The 23,051-nt window shown below is 50.2% G+C and overlaps 5 protein-coding genes across 5 annotated transcripts; 1 reads left to right on the top strand and 4 right to left on the bottom strand.

Moving 5' to 3' along the window:
• Positions 1–584: 584 nt before the first annotated feature.
• iml1 (GTPase-activating protein IML1) lies at positions 585–6,109 on the bottom strand (the record flags this gene model as incomplete). Its single annotated transcript, XM_056914876.1, has 2 exons — positions 585–3,842; positions 3,926–6,109. 2 exons carry the CDS (start codon positions 6,107–6,109, stop codon positions 585–587), a joined length of 5,442 nt encoding a protein of 1,813 aa, XP_056759630.1.
• Positions 6,110–11,992: 5,883 nt separating this feature from the next.
• Positions 11,993–14,545, top strand: N7458_011493 (putative C6 transcription factor; the record flags this gene model as incomplete). Its single annotated transcript, XM_056914875.1, has 5 exons — positions 11,993–12,390; positions 12,450–12,573; positions 12,700–13,035; positions 13,125–13,348; positions 13,438–14,545. The coding sequence occupies 5 exons, from the start codon at positions 11,993–11,995 to the stop codon at positions 14,543–14,545; spliced, it is 2,190 nt and encodes a 729-aa protein (XP_056759629.1).
• Positions 14,546–15,134: 589 nt separating this feature from the next.
• N7458_011492 (transcription factor domain-containing protein) lies at positions 15,135–17,620 on the bottom strand (the record flags this gene model as incomplete). Its single annotated transcript, XM_056914874.1, has 5 exons — positions 15,135–16,457; positions 16,507–17,080; positions 17,140–17,238; positions 17,398–17,457; positions 17,532–17,620. 5 exons carry the CDS (start codon positions 17,618–17,620, stop codon positions 15,135–15,137), a joined length of 2,145 nt encoding a protein of 714 aa, XP_056759628.1.
• Positions 17,621–18,061: 441 nt separating this feature from the next.
• Positions 18,062–19,778, bottom strand: N7458_011491 (putative MFS transporter; the record flags this gene model as incomplete). Its single annotated transcript, XM_056914873.1, has 6 exons — positions 18,062–18,174; positions 18,239–18,370; positions 18,428–18,824; positions 18,875–19,107; positions 19,164–19,224; positions 19,281–19,778. 6 exons carry the CDS (start codon positions 19,776–19,778, stop codon positions 18,062–18,064), a joined length of 1,434 nt encoding a protein of 477 aa, XP_056759627.1.
• Positions 19,779–20,878: 1,100 nt separating this feature from the next.
• On the bottom strand, positions 20,879–22,269 carry N7458_011490 (Adenosine kinase; the record flags this gene model as incomplete). Its single annotated transcript, XM_056914872.1, has 6 exons — positions 20,879–20,996; positions 21,077–21,267; positions 21,340–21,477; positions 21,540–21,881; positions 21,937–22,148; positions 22,224–22,269. 6 exons carry the CDS (start codon positions 22,267–22,269, stop codon positions 20,879–20,881), a joined length of 1,047 nt encoding a protein of 348 aa, XP_056759626.1.
• Positions 22,270–23,051: the final 782 nt, after the last annotated feature.

The following is a 23,051-nucleotide window of genomic DNA, read 5'->3' as shown; positions in this document are numbered from 1 at the left end:
AACGAGAATAATTAGAAGAGAAACAAGATGAGGGGAACCCAGCAGACTCTCGCTCTGTTTTCAATCGTTGTCAGACATTTCGGATTCCCTCATTCGACACGGAATCCCGCCCGACATGGTCAGATGTCGTGGAACTCGACGACTCCGCTGCGTTGTTCTGCTGGTCGTGGCGGGGCAGTCCACAATTCCGCGGGGACTGGCAGCTACAAACGCAGCTCGTCTGGGGTGACTCCACCAACCAGCGTGGAGATATCCAACCCGGTTGAATTGCGGGAGATTCGGCTAAATTGCGGCGTGGAGCTTATGCTTGGCGGGCTGGTCGGGTAGTTAATTCTTGATAGGGAGTCGGGTGTTTAACGATGGGCATTGCTAGGAGTACAGTCCAATCGAGTTTCTGAAGACTACGTTGGTTGAAGTTACAATGGCTGGACTAAACACATGGCATATCATATGCTTTCACATGACTATCACAATACATGGAATAACAAGCTAAGCTACACTACTATAACAACAGGGGGGTATACAGGGGTCCTTCTTAAGCTTCGATTCGGGTTGATCTCCGAGACGTCACCGCGTCAAGCCTTTCAAATCAGAGGACGCAAACTCCCACTCCGCGGACTCCCCTTGTAACTAAGACTCTCGCCCCGAGCGCGGGTTCGTGTCATCTCCGGCGACTTCAGCCCGTCCCGGCTATCCCGCGACTCCTGGGTGACTCGCGACGGCAAGCCGGGAGGAGGCGAGATGTGGTGACTGACCACGCTGGCGGGAAGCTCCAGGGAAGGAATGGATGTGTCCATGAGGTGTACAGTGGTGGGTTCGACCTTGGTTGAGACCGGGCGGACGTGCGACTCGCTGTAGAACTGCTCTAGCTGTGCGGTGTCGTTACAGAATTCAACCAGGCCGTTGAGGATGTGCTCAGGGGCCCGGTAGAGATTTGCCAAATCAATGTCCTTTGATCCGGGCTGGGGAAGGGGGCTGCCGATGTCATGGAGTGGCCGAGTGAGCGGCGACAGGCGTGGGGAGATGCGATCTAGGACGTCGTGTGATGCGGGGCGCCCGCGGTACTCAGGCCGATTGTGATGTTCGTACCGACCTGCGTCTCGGCTGGCTGCACTGCGCGTGCTAACCAGTCGATTCGCGAGCAGCAAGAAATGACCCTCGTCAGTGATCTGGGCGATAATGCTACCAGTCCGATGGATGAACTGCGGGTATTTGTAGTCTGGCTTGCCCCAGGAGAATGAGACCTCCACGTCCGCAGGGAATGCGGTGGACGCTTCAAAGTCCAGTACAAAGTCAAACTTTCGTAGGAGGGCTTTTTGGTAGTACAGGTTGTCCGGCGGGCCTGGCTGTGCGAATGATGCATTGTTGAAGACAGTGTGCACGGGACCCTTGGGAGGAGGTATCTTCAGTTTGACCTCGTGTGGCTTGCGGAAGGGTTGGGTCCGGTCAATGGCGCATCCTTCCGCAATCGGGACTTGGACCAACTTGAGACCGAATTTCTCGGCAGTAGAAGCCCACGAGTGGACATTATCTTCGATCAGTTTCGGTGTCGTGTTCATCCAGCTCAGCTCAATATGGAAGCAGTTCTCGGGATTGTGCAGTCGATCATAGTGGAGATCGATGACTTCTGGCCGATTCGATCGTTTCCGATTATCCACGTCGTACTTGAGACATTTGGACAGCATGATGGCAACTTTGTTCTTGACCTTGGACGGGGTATTTGGCGTCGGTGGCACCCGGTCATCAGTGCTGTCCGAGCGAGTGTGGAAACTAGACGGAGAGTCCTTGACGTTTCCAATTGCAGGCGTCGACGGCATCGACTTGTCGCCTCGGAGTTGAGGGAACCAGCCACCTCGAGACTCTGGACGGGTCACCCGATATTCGGCAGAGATCTGGTAGAAATAGTTGCCGTCACGGAAATTGTGTCGTTTCTCCACGTGCTGGAACAAGCCGTGCTTCATCAACTCGTTCCCAAATCCAACCGCTTCTTCACGGGTATCGATGTCGCGGAAGTTTTGTAGTAACCAAGTTGTGAATTCAAAGCCAATGAAGCAGTTGTAATGCAGCCGCCAATGCCAGCGTCGATCCATCATTCGCACACCCTTGTCGCCCTGAATGATTTGTGCAAAGCTAGACAAGTTGATGCTAGTTCGCTCGAGCAGTTCCGATTCAGGGAGAAGTTGAGCTGGTGGGTTATCCAGTCCCGGGTCGGTGAGTAACAGCCGATCGAGCTCTGCAGCGACCACCTCGGATGGGTTTCGCGTCTGATACATGATATTGAGTGGATTCGTGTCCCGCTTCTTCGTCGAAGTCTCAAACCGCTTCTCTTCGGGAGACACGTACTTGTGTCGCTGCCAGATATGGGTGAGCTGGCTGATTCCAAGTAGGTGGATTTCTTCTTCATTATCTTCATTGAAAGATTGCAAATGACGCCGGGAATTGGTATGCAGTAGCATTGGGATCAAAACATAACGAACTCGCCAGAAGTGGAGTTGCTGCGCCGGATTTTGGAGGTAATCGCGATGGCCTGCTACGTAATTGTCCGCATAGTTCCAGTTGTATTCCTCCGCGGTTGGGTCCAGTTTGATATCTTTGATCTCGTATTCTGGGCTCAAGATGGTTCGCATGGCAGGTTGATACAGCGTGAAGTTTGCTCGCTTAGGGAAAGTAAGTGACGCGGTTGCTTGGTGTGTGAAGCGTGTCACCTCTATTTCTCCGCCATCAATGCAGATCAGACGATGGATTGCATTTCCTTTGGACAAGAACACCGTTCCCCCGTCTCGTTCAAGGCCTCGTGTGTCGAAAACATTCAAGGACTCGAGAGCAGGCCGCGCTGATACCTCAGCGACATTCTTACCGACAATGATTTGGAAGCCATGGGCAAGCCGAAGCGAGATCATCTCTCTCAAAAGTACTCCACGAGTCTTGGGAGACTCAAAGACATCAGCATCATCGTTGGAGAAGACACGATAAGGTGTTTGCAAGTAGTCAGAAGCGAGTTCAGCCGCTGTAGGGAACTCTTCGGTAGTCAGCGGCAGCACTGCTGGAGATTTTAAGCTTTTCCATTTGACCACAGCGACGTGCGGAGGACGAGGATATGCATGCTGCCAACGACCAAACCAGCTAGTGTCGCGTAGAACATCTTTTGGTGTGTTGCATGGGTTGACAGATCGAACCCACGGAGACAAAGCCTTGCTTGGCGAGGCCCGGATCGATCCATCACGAGAGCTGTGGTTGACAGTGATCTCAATTCTATGATCCTGGCCCCGGATCGGGCCTTCTTCACGGACTTCATCATTAAAATGAACCTCGGCGGCCGAAGTTGACAATGACCCCGGTGGCACGCCACGACCGGACTGTTCTGAAACCTCCGAGGGCTTCTTCGCCGGCGTCTTGATGGAAATCGGCTTGGAAGGTGTAGGCCGAGGCTCCTGCTGCAGCTTTGGAGGCGTAGATGGCCGGGAGGATACATCAACAATAGTAGGAATCGATGCGGTCTCCGAAGGACTCAGGGATGTAATGCTTCTGGTATCTGAGAAGGTGCTGGCAGGGCCTCTTTGGTTGGACATTGGTCCTGCACTGGCATGCTCTACATGTACGCCAGTACTTGCTTGAGCCCTTGGCGGGGTGGCACTCAAACCACGAAGAGCAAAGCTAATTGTTCGGGAGATTCTCGACGGGGGTCGTATGGCTGTGACAGGCTTCAGCACTGGCTTGGTTGGCGATGGGCTTTTAGCAGAAACAGGACTTTGTGGCGCGGTTACAGATGATGAATATGAATCGAGTCTCCGAGGGCCACTTGCCCGTGAAAATTGATGGCTCTCGCTCGCATTCGACTCATGCTCGCGAAGACGTGAGATAGACCGCGCTGATATTCTTTCATGCAAGCCCGCAACTTGGACCTCAGGCTCACTGAGGCGCTTACTTTAGGCCTCTGGACTTGACGCCGTTTCGGCTTCGCCAGGAAAACATTGTCGTCGTATTGATCCATCCAAGCCATGACGGATTTGCGTGATTTCTGGGGGCCCTTGATCTGTAACTCACTGGGATCTGTGATGTTTTCCAGAAATGAGGCTGGCTCTGGTCGCATGCTGTCACTGTACTGAACCTTTAGCGATGAAGAATTCGCGAAACGTGTCTTTGGAGCAGCACGAGCAGAAGTATCTGTGCCGAGCCAGGATCCTCGACGCCTCGATATGTCCCGCCCTTCTAGGAGATATGGAATTGAAATGTTTGATTGTTCGCTTTCCATGACTCCCATCATTTGGATCTCGTACATGCGCACCCGAGGAATAAATGCTTTGGACGGCCGAGTGACTGTAGAAGGGATAGGCGCATTGGGATCGTTCTTCAGAATTCTTCGAGCTTCACGGTATGTTTCAGGATTCCAATAGGAGATGTCAAGCCAATGAGGAATCCCATAACTCCAGTCTCTTAACCGAAGATTGCCTCGCTCCCGCATGCGAGTGGCAGAAAGATACGACCCTGGAGACAGATAGGACGATCTGCTGACCAAGCTGGATATGGAATGATGTATTTCTGGTGACATGTTGTTTCCTGGAATTTCGCTGGTTGTTGGCAACGAGCTAGACAGCCTTTCTACCGGTTCGCGATATTTGAACAGAGGAACCGAGTGGAGAGGCATGGGGCTCAGACAGACCAGATCAATAGCTATGCCGCGATTCGCCAAAGCTTCTGTGGTAGAGGCAAGGGATTCATAGGACACTTCGAACACGCCACTACCAGGCGTGATGACAATTATTGATGTGCCTGTATGCACCATGTCTCGATCGATATGGTCATAAGCCAGGTGAGCAGAGGCAAGATGGATTGCCTCTAGAATATTGCCTCGCAGAGCTGTACTGGGACGCCCAGCGATGGTCGCGGTATGTGGCTTGGCTGAGAATTTGATGCCACTCCCAGCCGCGACCTCCAGATCATCAGTTTTCAAGATGGAAACATCTCTGAGGAATGTTCGAAAGTTCTTCTTCAGCTCATCCAGAATAGTCGTCCAATGGCCGCTTGCCATGTCATTCACCACAACGCGATAAAAGTCCCGAGTCGGGACCTGATTAGAACCAGAAGTATTTCTCAAGTTCCCGCTGTTGAGCTTGGACAAGCCGGGGTGAGCAGATGCATCGTACTCGACGCGGGTGAATAGAACGATAGTAACCAAATGTTTGACATCGGAGTTAGCCCATCGTTTGAAGAGCTCTGGTAAGAATCCATTGATGACTCGGCTGAACAGAATATCTCCAGATCCTTCAGAGTCAAAGTCCCACATCTCTCGAGACATCTGAATGAACAAGACGTACTTGGCCGATTCACTGCGAAAGACGGGGATGGTGTTGGGTGCAAAATACCCAGAGAGAACTTTCTTCTCTCGAATGAAGATGTTCTTGACAGTCGCTTTGATACTACCCATGAACATAATCTTTTGTCCCTTGTAGACGATCTTGTCCACAAGCTCGGACTCAACCAGTCGCCACATGTCAGACCGAACCATGTACTGATCACGAAATGCAATATCTACATGGGATGCGGCGCAACTCTTCCGATCCACAATTGATAGATAAACTTGGGTCCGATTTTTGAAGCCAAAGATATTAGCCACGCTGCTCGTCACTGAAATCTCCAGTTTGGGATGTCGAGTCTTGATGTCTTGTGGAAGAGGCTTGACCACAAATAAACATCGGCTTTGAAGCGGGGTCTTGAATTTAGAGGTGCTATCATTTTTGGAAGCCGGATTGAGATCACTGTGGGCGTCGCGAGCTGTCTTGACAGCGGCATCTGGCTTCAAGCTAGCGTGGATGGGATCCCCGGACGCGCGAACAGGCAGGATCTCCACAATATCACCAACTTGAACTCCGCTTTCGCCAAATGCCGAGGGGTTGAGCAGGAGCTCCTCTCGAGAGAACATCTCGTCGTGAACCCATAGCGTGCATTGCCGCCGGGCCAAGCTGGTAGACATCCGGACAATGCGTTCGTCCGGCGTGGGGCCGTGGTCGCGATGCGATGCTTCCATTGAGTGGGCCGTTGAAAGGGTCTCCAGGCTTGCGGCGCTCACCTGCCGCAAGTGGGACCGCCGCATGGGCCCACGGAGAGACATCTTTCAGCTTCACTGCATCACCGAGGGCGAATTGGCAGCTTCTTTGGAGATTGTTTCGGCCGGCCTCGACATTGGGGGCAATCATGCGGATCCAAAGGAGCACCGATAAGATAGGCGGTCACGTGATGTCACGTTACTTTCCAATCATACCCCCCCCAAAAATAATAACCCTCCGTTCCATGAACGAACCCCCGACCTCTCTGTCACCATATAAACAGCCCCGCGACACTCAACAATGCCCAGAGACTTGGCCTCAATGCTCACACCCCAAACACCCCCACCTAAATCAAGCCCGCCCCCTTTCAAACCTTCAAAAGCACTTAGAAAAATAGAATAAGCGCACTCCTCTGTATTCAAGGATTTATTTGATATAAAAAACAAAAGAGACGAAGAGCTGGCCACGGAGGTGGCCTCATACCCGGCCAGCATTAAAAGGAGGTAACCTCCACCTCTGAGGACCCCTTCCTCGGAAGGGGCTCGTCTAGGGGCAAACTTGGCCGCGGCCTCATGATTTCTCATACCACTAGACCATGGAGGGGTGGAGGGTTACTGGGAGGTACTGGAACTGGGTTATAACCTCTGTCGAGTTTGCATTTGGGATGCTTTTTCGAAAATTCTTGGCTCGCGTACGCGGTATACCAAAGGCGTGAATAAACCATTGGTTCCAGTATGGTCTGTTTCAAAGGACCTGGTCATCCTCCCTGCCTTTGTTGTGAGCTCTTACTTATATGACTGCTTTCGAAATTGACAATAACACCCTCTTGGTCGAAGAAAACCGCAGTTTGCTTGGTCATACAAAGGTTCTTATGATGCTGCTTACTGTATTGACCTTGAGGTGACACCATAACAGCTACATATTTGTGAGACAAAAAAAATTATAGGTCAGGCTTGGCTGCGAGTTATGGTAGGGCCTCGTCAGAGGATCTTGGTGACTTGAATTCATTGAATTCCAAAGTAGGTGCCCGTGTGCTTCGAAATACATGTTTCGCTCTCCCAGGCACAAATCTGGATTTATTTGACAACCCGAATGATGAAGGTTCATTCCATTATCAAGGCATTTTGGATACGGCCACCTTCTCAGAATTCTTGAATCGATCGTGGTAGGTATTGAAATGGCTATATTTGAGGCGAGATGGGGCATCTAATGGCTTATTTGATGGCTGGCTCACCCTACATACCAGCTCTTGGAATATGCCTTCGGGTTGAGTTTGAAAACACAAACCATCAGACAATGCGATACTACTGCTGTTGGAAAATCGGTTCAAGAAGGAAAATACGCAGAAACAAAGTGTTCGAGGTATTAGTCGTAGAAGAAGAGCTAGCGTGAGCCTAGATGGCTGGGTCTTCTTAAACGCGCAAATCAAAGATGCTAAACAGGAAAGAAGAGGAAAGAAGCAGCACTCATTGGGCTGGTAGAATCGAATCAATGGATCAGGCCCTTCCAAATCAGCAATTATGTGGACACCGGGGCGGTTTCGCGTCAACAATGTACGGAGAGCGATCAATAAGCACCGTTGCCGCAAGATAATTCGTTCTGAGGAGTAAACTCGGTATTTTCCAAGATCTCGGCCGACAAAAGGGGAACGTGGCTTGCCCTAGCGAGGTGCAGGTCGGAACGGGCGAAGGAAGTGGAAATAACCACCGCAGTCACGTCCATCCAACCTCGAGCGAGTGACTTGAACAGAAAGCAGGTAAATAAGGGGAAAGAAGGGGAAAAGGCACAGTCTTCATGGGGCCGAGTTCAAATGTCGCATTCGGAATAGCGGGTGAAACGGGGTTCGTGATACTGTATGTTTGAAACTGTCAAGAAGATATCACATATCGCACACACGAGAACAGAGTATGATATCACATCCAGTGAACCGAATGATTGATGGGGGGAAAACAAGTAAGTCATCTGGTGTGTTGTCATCACAGGACAGGAGCTCTGGACGTGGGACTTCATGTGCGGCCAGCACACCTCGAATCCACAACCAACCATCATGATCAGTGTCAAACCACCTTCCCACAGCTGCTCGAGGGTATGAAACACCTTTGTCTAATCCGCTTGAACGAAATTGTCTTGTGGTAAACACCCAGGTACTCCACAAGGCCGAAGGGTTCACCTTTCCCGCCAAGTCGTGAAGAAGGAGCAGCGTGGTACACATCTCTCAGGCTGTCATCACGACGGCCTCTCGCTCCGACAGCAAGTGCTCAACGCGTCCTGAGAGGAGCTAAAATCAAATTGGCGACACGACTCCCATGTCTCCCCAAGGATGGTCGGCAGATTTTCTGGAGGCGCAGCCCAAGCGTCACGGCATGTGGAAAGTCTATGGGGCTTTCGAGCCCGCCAAATCGCCACTGCGGAAATAATCTCCGGCGGCATGGAGCAATTCACAACATCCTAGACCGCACGGCTCAGGTTTCTGGCCATCTTCGGCGCAATTCCCATTCCAAAGAGGCAGACGTCGCGACGTGGAGGTCATCTTCACAGGTCATCTTCACTTGGCTACTGGTAGTCAGTCTTGGAGACCTTCTAGAGTGACCTTGCACACCAGCCTGAACGCTTCCTCTGGTTCCATCCGGTCGCACTGGAGTTGAGCGCCGCCCCTGGCAGAAGGCTTGGCCCTCAAGACTCCAGCTACTAGGGTTGTTGGGGACGGGTCTTCACGAGCTTGAATGTGGGCGAATTATGAAGCTAGAGCTGCAGTGACATTGTGCCTCGGGAACCAGAATTCAAGGTGCAGGGACTTATACGAAATTAGCGACGTCATGGCGACGGCACGACACAAGCCATCGTTTTTACGACGAGTCTCACCAGAACGCGAATGCCAGCATGGAGACTTTATCAGCCTTCCTTCCACACATTCTGAAAGGTCAGTGAATGAACAAGCCATCGCATTGGAAACAATTGTTAGCATTTCGAAGCTGCCGAGACGAAGCCACCATGGTCAACAACAACCCTAATCCGTGGTCAGTTCAGGATTCCGATACCAGAATTCTCGGGGTCGCTTTGGTGCCTCATATCGCGTTGCTCAGGTCAGAAATTCGAGGAAGCAAACTCGCCATCATCTAAGATTCCCCATGAGGCCATGTGAAACCCCAGAAGACCAATGCTGGTACGCCCACGGCTGGTTTTGTTTCAATGAGCAAGCCTGAATACCTGCGACATCAAGATAGCCAGTCGACTGGGCGTGAAACAAAGCTGGCCGCCACGCCGTGCATCTGTTCTCAAGAGCAGCCAATTGTCTGAGTAGAAGATACCGATTATTCACCGATTCCCAGTAACGTGGGCGTAATGCGAGCCCATGCACTCAATGGGCATCGAATGTCTGATGATAATTTCGACTTGCCAATAGCACTGGGTTCGATCTCGAACCAACACAAACTTGTGACCACCACAACGCTCCTATTGAGAAAAACTCACCAGGAAAGCGTCATTTCTGATTCTAACAGGAGCCTCACCCAAATTGGAGTCTTAACAGGTTATTGAACCCGATTCAGAAAGAATCACGGACGCTGTTACAAAAACGCCCAAAAAGAACCACTTCCATGATCCAGACCTTCCCAAACCGATATCGACCTGATTCCAACACCATTCGAGATCTCGCCATGCAGACTACCGGCAGGACTGTCGAGAGACTCCTTCTGTGCGGCGCGCCGACATCACGCTCAGGTCCGATCCTCAGAATTGAAGCCGCTACCAAGTCGCCACCTCATAAACGATAGAATGTGTTCACCGTGGTACACACCTCGATGAAGAATTTACGTTGAAAGCGAGAGTCACTCCAGCTCAGTGTGACTAACATGCTTCATCAACCCTTTTGTTGAATCTGCTCCGAAAGGAGGCACATTGATCTTCACCGGCAACGTCCAACGGCCGGCACCGTCTCACAATGTCCATCTGGCACCTCGTCAAGAGGTTGTATGCGGCATAAGTCCTCAGCTACGAAGGTATCGCAGTGGTTTCTTTCGTCTCAATCGTGTCTTCGGTTTGTTCTAGGGTCCGGTCGGTTCTGCGTTTCGTGTGGTTGATGATGTGCTGCTCGTCGTCAAATAAGGCTGAGGTTTCGATCTGGAATATCTTTGACATCTCGAATTAATTGACCACCCCTGTGGTAAAGATCGACCAAGCTGACCGAGATGCTGATCGATAAGGGTGTGGATTGGCAAGTCCAAGCAGTCGACAATGTCTGATCCGATCGGGTCGCGTCGAGGGCATTTGCATCACACAGCGAGTCGGTAAAATCTATATGGAAATTCGGAGAGTACAAACAATTTCCATACACTAAGATGCTGTTAGCTGAGCTCATTAACGCCGTCGTGACGTTCTGCAAATGCGAGAAGCTCGCGCTGACCCAGGGAGCCTTGATCCCAGTGGACGCGTCGGGAGGGGATGGTATCCTCCTACCATCTATCACGATTCGTCCGTGAGGAGAATCATCACATGCAAGAATGATGAGTTTTGTCCAAGTACATTGATTCATCTCAGCTCCTGGGTCTCGTCGACTGCCACAGCACCGACGTGGTTCAACCCTGACTTCGGGTCTCAATCTCAGCCCAGAAGATTGCCAGCCTGTGACTCCCAAAGATTGTGCCTCCCGCTTCATCTGCCTATTGAAGTGATGTAACTTTGATGATCCAATAGATCTCCCGGGCTGATATCCCAATGATCTGATCTGGTTCCGTGGCAGCTCGATGCCTCATCGCTCTGGTGTGGGTTCTGCATCAATCGGCCTTTCCAGTGTCGTTACGATGTGAATTTCGGACGGCTTGTGCCAACGGGTCGTTGCGATACGCGAAAGACGAGAAGAGGAATACCATTGACGAAGGGGAAAGAGAAGAAAGTTGAACCTGGACATGGGTGGTAGGTAGGGGCATGGTACGTTCTTAAAGTTACAACCGCTGAGATTCAGGTTAACAAAACCACCCTTTCGGGGGCACCCTTTTCGGAATGGCCATACCCATCCAAAGAGAAAGCGTCAGCGGGGCCTCGGCCCCTGTCAGTACCAATACCAAATCAGATGGACCTGACTATGACCGTGGAGCTTGATTCGATCATTTGGAACTTACATGTCTATGGTAACGCCTTACAACCGGCGAAAGCCAGTGGGCAAAGCTTCGAGCGATGGTCAGTCAAGTACACCGGGACACCATCAAGCTTCTTGGGCTCTGATGGGACGGTCTGACCTTGACAGTATTGTTTCTCACGATCGGTTAGTGTGTCTTTTCGTGCGTCTCAAACCGCAGTTGAAAAGGGAATACTGGAATAATGTCCTGTCCACAGGTAACCGATCTCACAGGCGCCCGATCGAGTATGATGGATTTAGACTCATTGAACTTCTGGGGTACAACGCCCGCTGAACAATGCCCACTGTCGTGGCTGGGCTTCGGTCTACATGCCTGGAAATTCCCAAGCTCTAGCATTTCTTGCTGTTGATTGGTCGGAAGTGGGGAGAACACCAACAATCCAGTGACATCAAATTTCTCTAGCATGCATCTCGCACCGCTAGACACCTTTTTTTCCCGCTGGTGGTTCGCATCGGCTGCAATCACCCCAAAGTGGCGCTTTTGAAGAAGATTGTTGGGTTCTAGCGGCCCGGGATTAAGTGGCAAAACCGCACGGCATTGACATCCAGCATACCACAGCTCTCCGTGGCCGCGGGCCCCCACCCACTTTCGGGGTCTCGTCTCGTTTCACGATGCCCTTGCGTGACACTTTGCTTTTCGCAATTCAGGCCGTTCGGGGCATCTCAGAAAATTCCTGCTCCAGGAGCTGAGGGCCTCGCCCAAAGCCCCTCTCTAGGGCTAATCCTTCCAAAAGCCACTTAGCTCAAAAGGCGCTCATTTGTGTACCCCCTCCCACTAAACTTGCTGCACCCGCGAGACAAGAGTCGCAACACGATGAGTGAGAACTTTCCCCCTCGCCCGTTGTATCCTGAATATGCATCGGACGTCCCGGAGAATGAGTCGGCTCCCCTCGAGCAAGTCAGACCGATCCCTGGCTACCCGCAGCCTATTATGCCCTTCGGTCTGGCACCCTATAACGAGCTGGTCACTCGTCACCAAGATCCCCCAGAAGCCAGCCCAATCCCCAGCGAGCGGTCCCTGAATCCAAAAGTTCCCATCCCTCGAACTACACGTCCCATCAACTATACCAGCAGTGGCCGCGTCGGTCGTGCGTGCGAGAACTGTCGCGAGCAAAAAGCCAAATGTAGTGGCCATCGTCCATCCTGCCACCGGTGTCAGGATGCTGGGATACCCTGTTCTTACGGCGATCGGAAGCGAGAGAAGATGCTCAAGTGCGTAGGCTGCGTATGGAGAGAACCTTGGATAGTTGCCTCTAATCTGGAAAATTTAGGCAGTTGGATGAGTTTACCGCGCAGATCAATACCTACGAGACCTTGTTACTAGATTTGTACCCGAGACTTGAGCCTTCGCTGGCCCAACATGTTGATCAGATCCTCGGCCGCCAATTAGTCAGGGTGAGATCAAACGGCTTCTCCCATACCATTTTACCCGTTTCATCAATAGCATTCCCCTTCCTCCATACTTCTCGCACACAACATCCTACTAACAATGACCCCGAATCTAACCATGCCTAACTGCAGACCCCTTCTATATCATTCTCTGATGGGGAAGCTTCGAGCTATCCTTTAGGTATTACAGATCACACCACAGAAGACTTCAACCGCGATGAAAAGGTCCGGGCAATGGGATTTGTGGGTGAGCACTCGGAATTGGCATGGCTGTACAAACTGAAGCGCGACCTCGACTGTGAAAGCGCAACACCCGTCGGCGAGACCCCCGATCGAGTATCCGTTTCTATCTCATCCCTGAACTACTTCCTGGACGACGCCGAAATTTCCAGCCTCGATCACGTTGAACTATCGAAACGCCCTCCCCAACATATTGCCGACAATCTCGTGGACCTCTATTTCCAGACCGTCCACCCTGCGTTCCCTATCATTGGAAAGGGGTCTTCCTAGGTCAATACCGATCCTTCTACACAAATCCGAATGTGCGACCTGGGAAGCGATGGATTGCTGTGCTGAACCTTGTGTTTGCAATTGCTGCGAGGTATACTTTACTCATTGGCGATGGTCTGGAAGGGGACGGCGACGACCATCTGTCTTATTTTGCGAGGGCCTGGCGCCTGAGCATAGACAATGTCGCGTTGTTGGACCATCCGAATTTGCAACAAGTGCAAGTAGAAGGTCTCACTGCTTTCTATCTTCTTTCTACCGGTCAAGTCAACCGGTAAGTTCTTATGGAGTCCCTTCCCTGACGTTGATATTTTGGTTCTATAGGCGCGGTGTCTAATTGTCGAACGTTCCCCCCTTTCCTAGATCATGGCGGGTTATCGGATTTGCGATTCAATCTGCGGTGGCCATGGGTCTGAACCTCCGTAGCGAGACCGGTAGTGTTGCACAAGTATCAAAAGAGACTCGATACCGCGTGTGGTGGGCACTTTTCATGCTGGATACGGTGCTTTGTGTGAGGACCGGTCGCCCACCCAGTACCGACGTGGCCTTTTGCACAACCCCTTTGCCAATCCCCTACATTGAGGAGGACTTCGGAGTCCACGGAATTGTTCAAATCATTGACAACCTCTCTATCCGGAATAACTTGATGACTTCCCTGTTGACCTCCGGTGGCGGTGCCGGCACCCCCACTGGAGCCAGCGAAGGCTCGATCGATCCTGCCTTTTTCTTGAAGACCGACTCAAGGAAAGGAAAGGAAGCCGAAAAACCAATGATGGACCTGAATGATACCATCACGCCGAACATATCGCTATCCTTTCTGTACGGAGTGGACCTGGATATTCTCATGACAGAAGCTATTCAGACTTTGTACGCCCCTGGCGCAACAAAACGATCCTGGATGGAGATGGAGATTGCCATATCTCACCTCAATACGAATGCTGACAAGTGGCTCTCCCGCCTCCCAGCAGAGTTTCATTTCGCAAACCTAGACACCACCGCTACTGATCCCTTCGTCCGTCAACGTGCCGACCTTGGCTTCCGCTTCTATAACACCAAACTCGTCATCTCCCAGCCTTGCCTTCGACACCTCGCCTACCAAGCCCCCAGCACGAGTCCCGGCGGCGCTCTTTGCGGCACCATGGCAGCTATGTGTGTGCACATGGCAGGCAAAATGCTGGATATGCTTCCAGACACGCCGGAGGCCAACTGGCTATTCGGTGTCTCACCCTGGTGGTGTGTCCTACACTACATCATGCAATCTACAACCGTCCTCCTGATCGAGCTTTTCGCACGCACAACACCTGGTTCCCCTGAGGCCGCCAGTTTGGTCGAGAAAATCCAGAAATCTATGCAATGGCTCCGCGAGATGTCCACCAAGGATCCATCATCTCAACGAGCCTGGCTTGTCTGTATGGACATCCTCTCTCGACACGGCGAGAAGTTCTCTATTGAACTTGACCGCACGCCCTAGGCTCTGGTCTGTCCCATGATGGGCTTTCATATCTCGTTATGTCTGCCATCTCAAGGCTTTTGTCTAGGCTTACCAGGCCTAGAGAAAGGGCGCGCCAATTCTGCCCTCATATTTTGGTCATCTCCTCCTACTTGGTCTCCCTGCTTGATCGGGAATCTGTTCATGTCGGCGATAGGATTTTATCTTGTTCTAAGCTGGCTTCTTTTAGATTCCTTCATCATATATGCCAACCACCCATACCCTGGGCAACAGCAACAAAAACAACAATGCTTGCTGACCTCTTTCCATGGATCTGTGCTAACCCTTTCTAACCACCTGGTACCTTCACTAATAACTAATCATAATCGCGGGGCCAGACTAACGTCCAGAACTTGCATCTTAAACATTAATAAATCTGACGAGGCTTAGCCATTGATACCAAAAGTCTTTAGTCAGTAGTCGGCTCAACATCCAAGAACCGCCTAGAAAAGCCCCTTGCAACTCCTGATAAGGTTGTACTACTCTAAGATGAAGAATGGTTTAGACTACTGGAAACAGGAGTGAAGTAGAATTCTTCTAGGCACTGCGAACCAGACAACAATCAATCCTGCTATAGCTCATGACAAGTATAGAGATTCTCCGCCTCGCTGAGGAATGTATCAACCGGATGTAACAGCCCCAGATCAATATCCGACTGAGCCAGGAAATCCTGCATCGTCGGCTCCAAAAACGCCATCTCAGTCGTGTACCCATTGACAGCGTCCCGCGCCGGCAAAATATACGCATCAGGCCCGTGGGATGACGGCTGGCCAGCCAATAAATCTCCGTCAGGAGGTAGCACTGGCGCGGTGGACGCACCAGCCAAGACCCCTGGCAGATGCGCCGAAGACGGCGCCAGTGTCGATGCCAGACCAGATATTGACCTCAGTGCGGCCACAGCAGGCGGATTGGTGGTCATGTCTACACTGAGCTCAGGCCCTGAATCGCTTTTCTGAGGCTTACTTGCGCCCCGATACGCGTCTAAACATACTTTCACTTGCTCCAGATTATGGAAGAACTCTGCAGCAGCGAGGTTCCCGTTCTCGGACATTGAACGGAGCACGTCTAGTGCGGAGTCGAAGCCGCTCATGTCATTGGGATTGCCAATTGGTACGAAGCTGGACATGGCTAGGATCAGTGCGGAGGAGAAGAGGTAGTGTGCGTGGAAGTAGCCGAACGATGGACATGTTCCGTTTATCCAGCGAGTGAGGATCATGGAGTGCGAGTGGCGCGCGGCGTGGATACAAGCCTCGCTGAGGGTGAGGACGGGTTGAGAGACTGAGTCGCGGATGTTTTCTCCAAGGGGCCTTGAACCGTTGTTTTGGCGGAGGGTGATGAGGAGATGGAGCAGTGTAGGCCTCGTTGTGAGGATGACACACTGATTGAATGCCATGTGTAAGGAGACAACGGGTTTCTTGCTGGATTCAAGGTCCTCCATGTTCAGTCGCAGGCCTTCCGGTAGAGTGTCCACCCAATTTTTCAGTGCCTTTAGGAGTTTTTGCACGCGCTGGAGGAAGGTCTCTTTGTACTTTCGTCTGCTATATAACCGGGCTATTGTCTCGCCCGCAATTCTGGCGAGCTTGATGTTCGCGGTCATATAGTCTGTGTCGGAGAGTTCCTCTTCATGTCGCCAGCTAGGAGAGATGGTTGTAGGCATGTCGACGTGGATATCTTCGTCGAGGATTTGCATTGGAAGACCCATTTTGGATCCCCACATGCGGTCGAAGATGTAGATTGTCCACCAGATCTCGATACGATGTTGACGTTCCACGGGGTCGATGAGTTGAGACTCGGGGATGTTGTGATTCAGACCTATTGTTAGGCCCATGCGCATGGCGTTTCCAATTAGCACGTATGCTGAGTGCCGTCGATTGAGGTAGTATGAGAATAGGGACTAGCCATGTTAGCCTTGATCGAGATACGACAGTGTTCGGAAGACTTACGAGCAGCAGCAAGGTTTCAAGATGAGTGATACTCGTCCGCTCCGGTAGAACTTGAACTAAGCTCATAGCTCGTGCGAAATATGCTGTGCCTGGAACTCGCGATCCTGTGGTAGGATCGGATCGAACGGAGTAGGCCTGGCCAAAGGCAAACAACGCGAAGAATTTGCACTTGTTTGATGCACAATCAAAACTTCCTGTTTGATAAATTTCTTCCAGTTTATCCACGGTGGTCTTGCGCATCATCAGGTGATACAAGTGTCCGATCTGGTTAATTGCGATTCGGACGAGCAGCCGAGCGTGATGCAGACTTGGCCACTGGACATTGGATTCGTTAGCTGCTGCAGCGATGACTTCTTCTCGCTCCCACTGTGTGCGTGTAATATGCGCAGTCGCATTGTTTCCGGTCAGGAAACGGCGAAAGCGAGTCGCAAATGCAGAACATGCCGCTTCGCCGATATAGATGGGGGGCGATGATGGGTCATAGCGATGGAACCATGCCCGGTCACCAATGATAGGATTCTGGATGCTAGTAGCATCAGGGGCATCAGTCGCATCCGTAGGCCGAGATGGAGCCCTAATCGCCGTATTAGTGGAACATTCTATGATTTCTTCGAGGTCGTACATGCGATATACCGTTCTGTATGTGGCAAGGCACTCGCTTCGGTGGCATCGGCCGAGGATACCGACTGCTCCTTTAAGCGCCGATTCTCCGCCAGGAGTTGATCGAGGTAGCTAGAGCGAAGACGTTGTATTAGTCTTTTTCAAACCTATTTAAAGAACTTGCCCGAGTGGCCGAGGGCTCGGTTCGGCAAGGGGAAGCCCGGCTTACTTCTCGCTGACTTTGACCTGGCGGTCTCTAGAAGCGTATGCGCATTCGTCTGCGCAGCCTACCGCACGACATTTGCTACAGGGTTGATCGCCAGAACATTTGATTTTGTGAGCGTGGCATCGCTGGCATCTGTAGTTTCGTGTTGGTTAGCGTTGTCTCATCAGGGTGACAGAAACGATTGGAGGTGTCTACGCACGCCACAAACTTCCTTCGTTGTTGTCGAAGACTTTCTTCTTCCTCCTCGGCAAAAAGTGAACGCCGTTTCAGCCCTGTACCCCGTGCCATTCTGTTTACTCCATTCCTGCTGAGATTGGTCCGTATGAGAATGAGAGGAGGTTGGGTGTGTCACTCGAGGTTATCGGCAAGCATCACCGAGCTCGGCGGCTTTGGCCGAGACGTTACATGCCATATTGACCAATCATATCCCACTTTCACCCAAAAGTGGGGCATGTCATGAAAGATTTCTTACATGATTCTGTAGTGGGTCGGCCAGAAGTCCGACAGTATGTTGTAGGTTAGCCCTGCAGACTATAGTCCTTGTTCAGGTAGCAGGACTAGATCTCTAGTTTCTGGGGCTCTCAAGGGAGGTATGGTTTCAAATGCTTCAATCCTGATGTTCATTAATCTCGTATCGTCATGCATCTATGGGTATGTGTCTATCATTCTATCTCTATATGCAATGTTGTTCATGTCGCGAATGAAAAATCGAAATGCAAATGCAAGGCATTATGATGGTTTCTCATCGATGCCAAACTTCTCCTCAACCCATCGCTGCATATCGATGCCCCATTTAGTAATGGCCAAAACACAAAAGCCACCGATAATCGCGAATGCAACGCCTAAGAACATGTGTTAGATAGCTCAAGGATGATCCGTGTTATTTCCACTTATTTTGAGACTTACAAATGGTAAATGTCCAGCCGACGCCAATTGAATTGATCAGTGGCTCGACCGCCGCCGTTGCAGCTGCAGCAAAGAGATACTGGACTACGTATTTACCGCTGATCACTTCGGAACGAATGTGCGGCATGACCTCTGGTGAAATCGTTAGAATATGTCCTATGATATACTTGAGAAAATCCAATGTCTTACCGGCCGAATAGGTGTTCAAACCATTGAATGTACCCAGTAGTCCAACTCCAGCGGTGAAGGCACTGATGATAGGCACAGCCATGCCTCCAACTTCTTCCTGCAACGTCCAGGAGTATATCAATGTTGAAGCCGGAAGGACGACGAATAGGGTTACCAGACCGCTGTTTAGCCGATCTTGAGGTAGTCGCACGCCATTTCGCTTTTTAATCCATTTCTTCACCGCACGATCTGACAATCTCCCACCCATAACGCTTCCGATGAGAAATCCCATTCCCGGGGACAGATAGAACAGACCGCTTACAAGGGGAGTTGTCAGATGGAAACGAGGGTTGAAAATCGAGCGCGCAGAGGTGAGAATGGCATATTGAAAAGTTGCCAGTAGACCACATGTGAAATGCTGCTGGAGTTAGTGATGAGAGAGACTGAAAATTGCTTATTTTCACTTACGCAGAGGAAAACATTCGGGTAGATGAATGGACGGAAGATACGTAGTGGGTTGAACATTTGCAAAACCAACGAAAGATTGACCGGCTGGGTGGCAGACAGAGACTGCTGCTTCTTCTGAATGTTTGGAACAAATAACAGAGAGAGCGCAAGCCCGAGCGCAGTCATGCCGAATTGGAGCCAGTAGATGATGCGCCATTGAGCGAAGGTGGCAATGACACCACCAACACATGGGCCTTGGTTTAGTTAGCGCTGACAATGGAATGCGTAAGACGGAGTGGTGTATAATTACCGATTGCAGGACCACTAACTGAACCGACCATCATAAAGCCCACAGCTGTCCCGCGCACGACCTGAAAACATCATCAGCAATTAACCCGCCGAGGAATGAGTTGAGAAATTGACTGACTGGCTCAAAGATATCCGCAATGATTGTTTGACCGGCGACCATGAAGAATGTTCCGGTAAGTCCACATAGTAAACGCATCGCAATAAACATGTGTAGATTGATTGCGACTGCCGTCCCCGCCGAACAGGCACATAAGACCATTATAGCGGCATTATAGGCGTTTCGACGCCCAACCAAGTCCGTCATGGGACCCCAAATAAATGAGGAAAACCCCATTGCGATTAAGACACCCGCATTGATGACATTGAGAATCTCGGTAGTCGTAGAAAAGTCACTGGCAATCTCTGGAGTGGCGGGAAGTAGTGATGTACTAGAGAACGTGACTGCCAGAGTCATCCAACTGACAACAAAAAGAATCAGACATTTGCGCCACAACGGCAGGTTATATCCAGTGGGCAGTTGTGGCTTGGAGTTTATTTCCATGTCCGATTCTGAGTCGTGGGGTGAGTCGAGTTGTGTCTCGGGTTTTTGGGACATAGGATCTGGACTGGTGGCCATTTTGGGAAAACTTCAAGATCGTAAAAGGGGAGGTTGGGTGATTTCCCAAGAATGGCATTGGTACCTGAAACAAATTAAATTCTGACGCTATCAAATATTTCATGGAGATCGCGCGCAGTTTTGTATTTCAGTATCCTCGGCGATAGTTCAAGTCGCCGAAGACAAAAAAAAATCGCCTGCCCCACTTTTGCTGACGGAGGTAGACGGAGTCACCGAGCTCGCCATAACTGAAAATAGTGCGAATAATGACGCAGAAAGCGTACTGCATATAGGAACTTACGGAGTTTGAAAGGCAAGGTGAGCCAAGGGAGCGTAGCTCCATTATCAGAATTGAAATCGTGCGTTGGAAGTTGTTAGATCATTTAAGCCTGCGGAATTAGAACTATTCCCTAGACGCTAAGAAATCTTCATTTCACTTCTGGAGCCAGATTATCTTTCGTAGTTATGGGGCCCCTTATTATTCTTTGTTATATAACACAAAAATTATAGTAATCATTCCTGCTCGAGCAAAGAGTGCTGGAAAGAGGGCTTGCAAATTACTAATAAGGAACGTATTCATGAAGTTGTTTATACTTGAGGTGAAGAATATTGATCTAAAACAGGTAATTTGCATGTTGAATAAAAGTATTGCATCTAGAGAGCGTGTCGTCCTGCACCAATGGTCGCTTTTGCTTCGGTATGATCAAGCAAAGTCGACCAAACAAGAAGTAATGACGCAGCAGATGCGGGAATTCGGGACGTTTCAATTAAAATAATCAGCCGGAGCTTCATAAACTTCCCGGCGAGTTTTCTAGTATTCATGAGAGGAAGGAAAATTCCATTTCCAACGTTTTCTCCTCACAGAATCTAGTACAGTCATTGCTCTAATTCTCTGTTTTCCAAACTCTACCACGACTAGATGAGACAACCACTTCCCATGGCTACTTGCATCAAATCTGTCGTGAATTGTACCTGTGACAAGAGTTAAAGAGCAAAACTTTATAACCCCTTTAGTTCTTGTTGGTATAGAAGTTCTCACAGAGGAACGTAGGATTGCTTTGGAAGCGGATAACTAAAGAAATATTAGCAAAGTCGAATGAAATCCTTCATGTAGCAGTAAATTACTTTGAACCCAATTGTTGTATGCCTAGATACGCAAGCCAGTGTCCCATATCGACCGAGGTCTCGAGTGATTCTTGTTGGACGATACCGGCCAGAAGTCCTCCCGCAAAAGCATCACTAAAGAAAGCAAAGTTGGCGAATTGGTCTAAATTTTCTTCTTGTAAAACACTAGAACAAGAATCATGAGTCTTACTCACCCGGCTCCAGTGGTGTCAATGATTTCAGATGCGGCGATCTTCCGAACTGGAACCTCTCTATGTCCCGGCATTCCAGACACCGCAATGACCGTCGTGGAAGAGCCTTGGGTAATCAAAGCCACTCTAGGTCTTTTGGAGTTTGCCTTTGGCAGGTTCGCGAGATGCTGAGCAATTGTAGAAACATTCTCAGACTTGTTGTATGTTAGTGTCCTCCAAAAAACTTATTTTTAGATAATATCTCAAATTATGTGGTTGATAGTTACCTCCAAGCCGTGGGAGTAGGCCCATGCTCGAGCTTCGCTTTCGTTGCCAATAATGTAGTCCCAATACGACTCGGTTTCGTCCAAAGCATCTTTGAACGTAACTGGAACAAAGGGAGCAGATAACGACATTACGAATACCTGTTCAATCTATCAGTCATCCTGGTATGAAGTTTATGAGAACAGAACAGGAAGTCTTCAACCTTATTCTTCGTAGCTGCCTCCTTCGCTAGAGCCAAAGCTGCCTCAGGGCAGACAGTTAAGTGGTACCCCCCAACAAAAAATATATGTGCCGACTCCACAAGATTCCAGATCCCAGGTCGTTTCAGATGCTCTAGTTTGTAGTGATTGGCAGCACCGAGCTCAGTGCAGAGGCTTCGGTTCTTTTCTGTAATCACGACGCCGCAGCGGCCTGTAGGGTGTGTCTCGTCAACGAGATATTCCGTACGGACACCAGCTTTTTGGCATGAAGTTCGTAGATTATCCGCATAACTATCATTACCCACGCAGCCAATGAAGACAACACTGTCTCTTGGGAGTAGATACTGGATCAAACTTTAGCCATTTTGAAGGATGGGACAAGGATCAATTTCCTCATACCTGGGCGCCTCTGGCCGTGTTCTGGGCACCACCACCTGCGGTCGTTTCCGCCGAGTAGTTATTGATCAAATCATCGAAAAGGCCTGCATGGGATTCCTCGGCGAGAATGGCGTTATTGGATTTCAGTCCATATTTATCGAGGAGGTCCTTGTCCCTGTGAAACAGATGGAACATGGAGTAAGCAAGACTGTCAACACCCTGGGCAATCAAGCCTGGCATACCCAAACGCCTGAACATCTAGCGAGCATGTCAGTATCGTAATTCGACCGAACTGGAGACACTCTTACCAAGTAAGGGGTTCTCTAAGCACAGAAGCACCGGCATCTTGTCCATGTTTGAAAGTGAAAATGAGGGGAAGTAGCGTCTCTAGTTGAAGACGGGTGCCTAGGACCCCGCCCCAAGGCCCCCTGCAAGACCCTGCAGCGAATGGTTACTCTAACTTCTTTAGAAGACCCTGGCCTCGGGCAGCCTGAGAAATATTCTACAAAGGTACAAATCAATAATGCATCCATGACACCTGGCAATCTTGACGTTTCGTTTGAGTGGATGCTTCTCGCCTTCTGAGTCTTGGAGGTGAAACTCGACTTAGAATATAGATCTTATAGATGGTATGATTTTTGGAGATGAAGAGGGAAAATATAGTTTCAGAATGCGACAATTGAAGCCGTTTAGCTGGAAAGATTGCACAGTGTTTTTCGAGGAATATCAAAGTGTCTCAACTCAACATGCTATGATAGCAAGAAGCTCGGCTAACTGGAGGCCAGTGGTTCTGTGTGACGGCTGTGGCTCCACTCTAAGCCGCCACAAAAGTAATCTCAAAATAAGCCTCACAGCCACGTCTTGGGAGATGAGATGTGAGAACCTTGTATGCTAAGCAGCTTAATCACGCAGCTAGAATTGAATCCGCAAGCAAATGCATCAACGTAAGACAGTGTGGTGCTATGCACAAAGAAGCATGAATGGCCCCAAAACTTCATCAGCTGACGCGTCACAGGACAAACCCGTCAACGAGCGGCGCTCGGACACGAAATTAAGGCGCGGCCCGCCAAGACCTCCAATAATTGCCTTGTCCATGGGAAAAAAAAAAAAAAAAATAAAACTACAAGGAGAGGTCA

The sequence above is a fragment of the Penicillium daleae genome (assembly GCF_028827525.1).
Source record: "Penicillium daleae strain IBT 16125 chromosome Unknown utg000009l_segment0_segment0, whole genome shotgun sequence".
Taxonomy (NCBI): Eukaryota; Fungi; Ascomycota; class Eurotiomycetes; order Eurotiales; family Aspergillaceae; genus Penicillium; species Penicillium daleae.
This window is presented reverse-complemented; position numbering and strand designations above follow the sequence as displayed.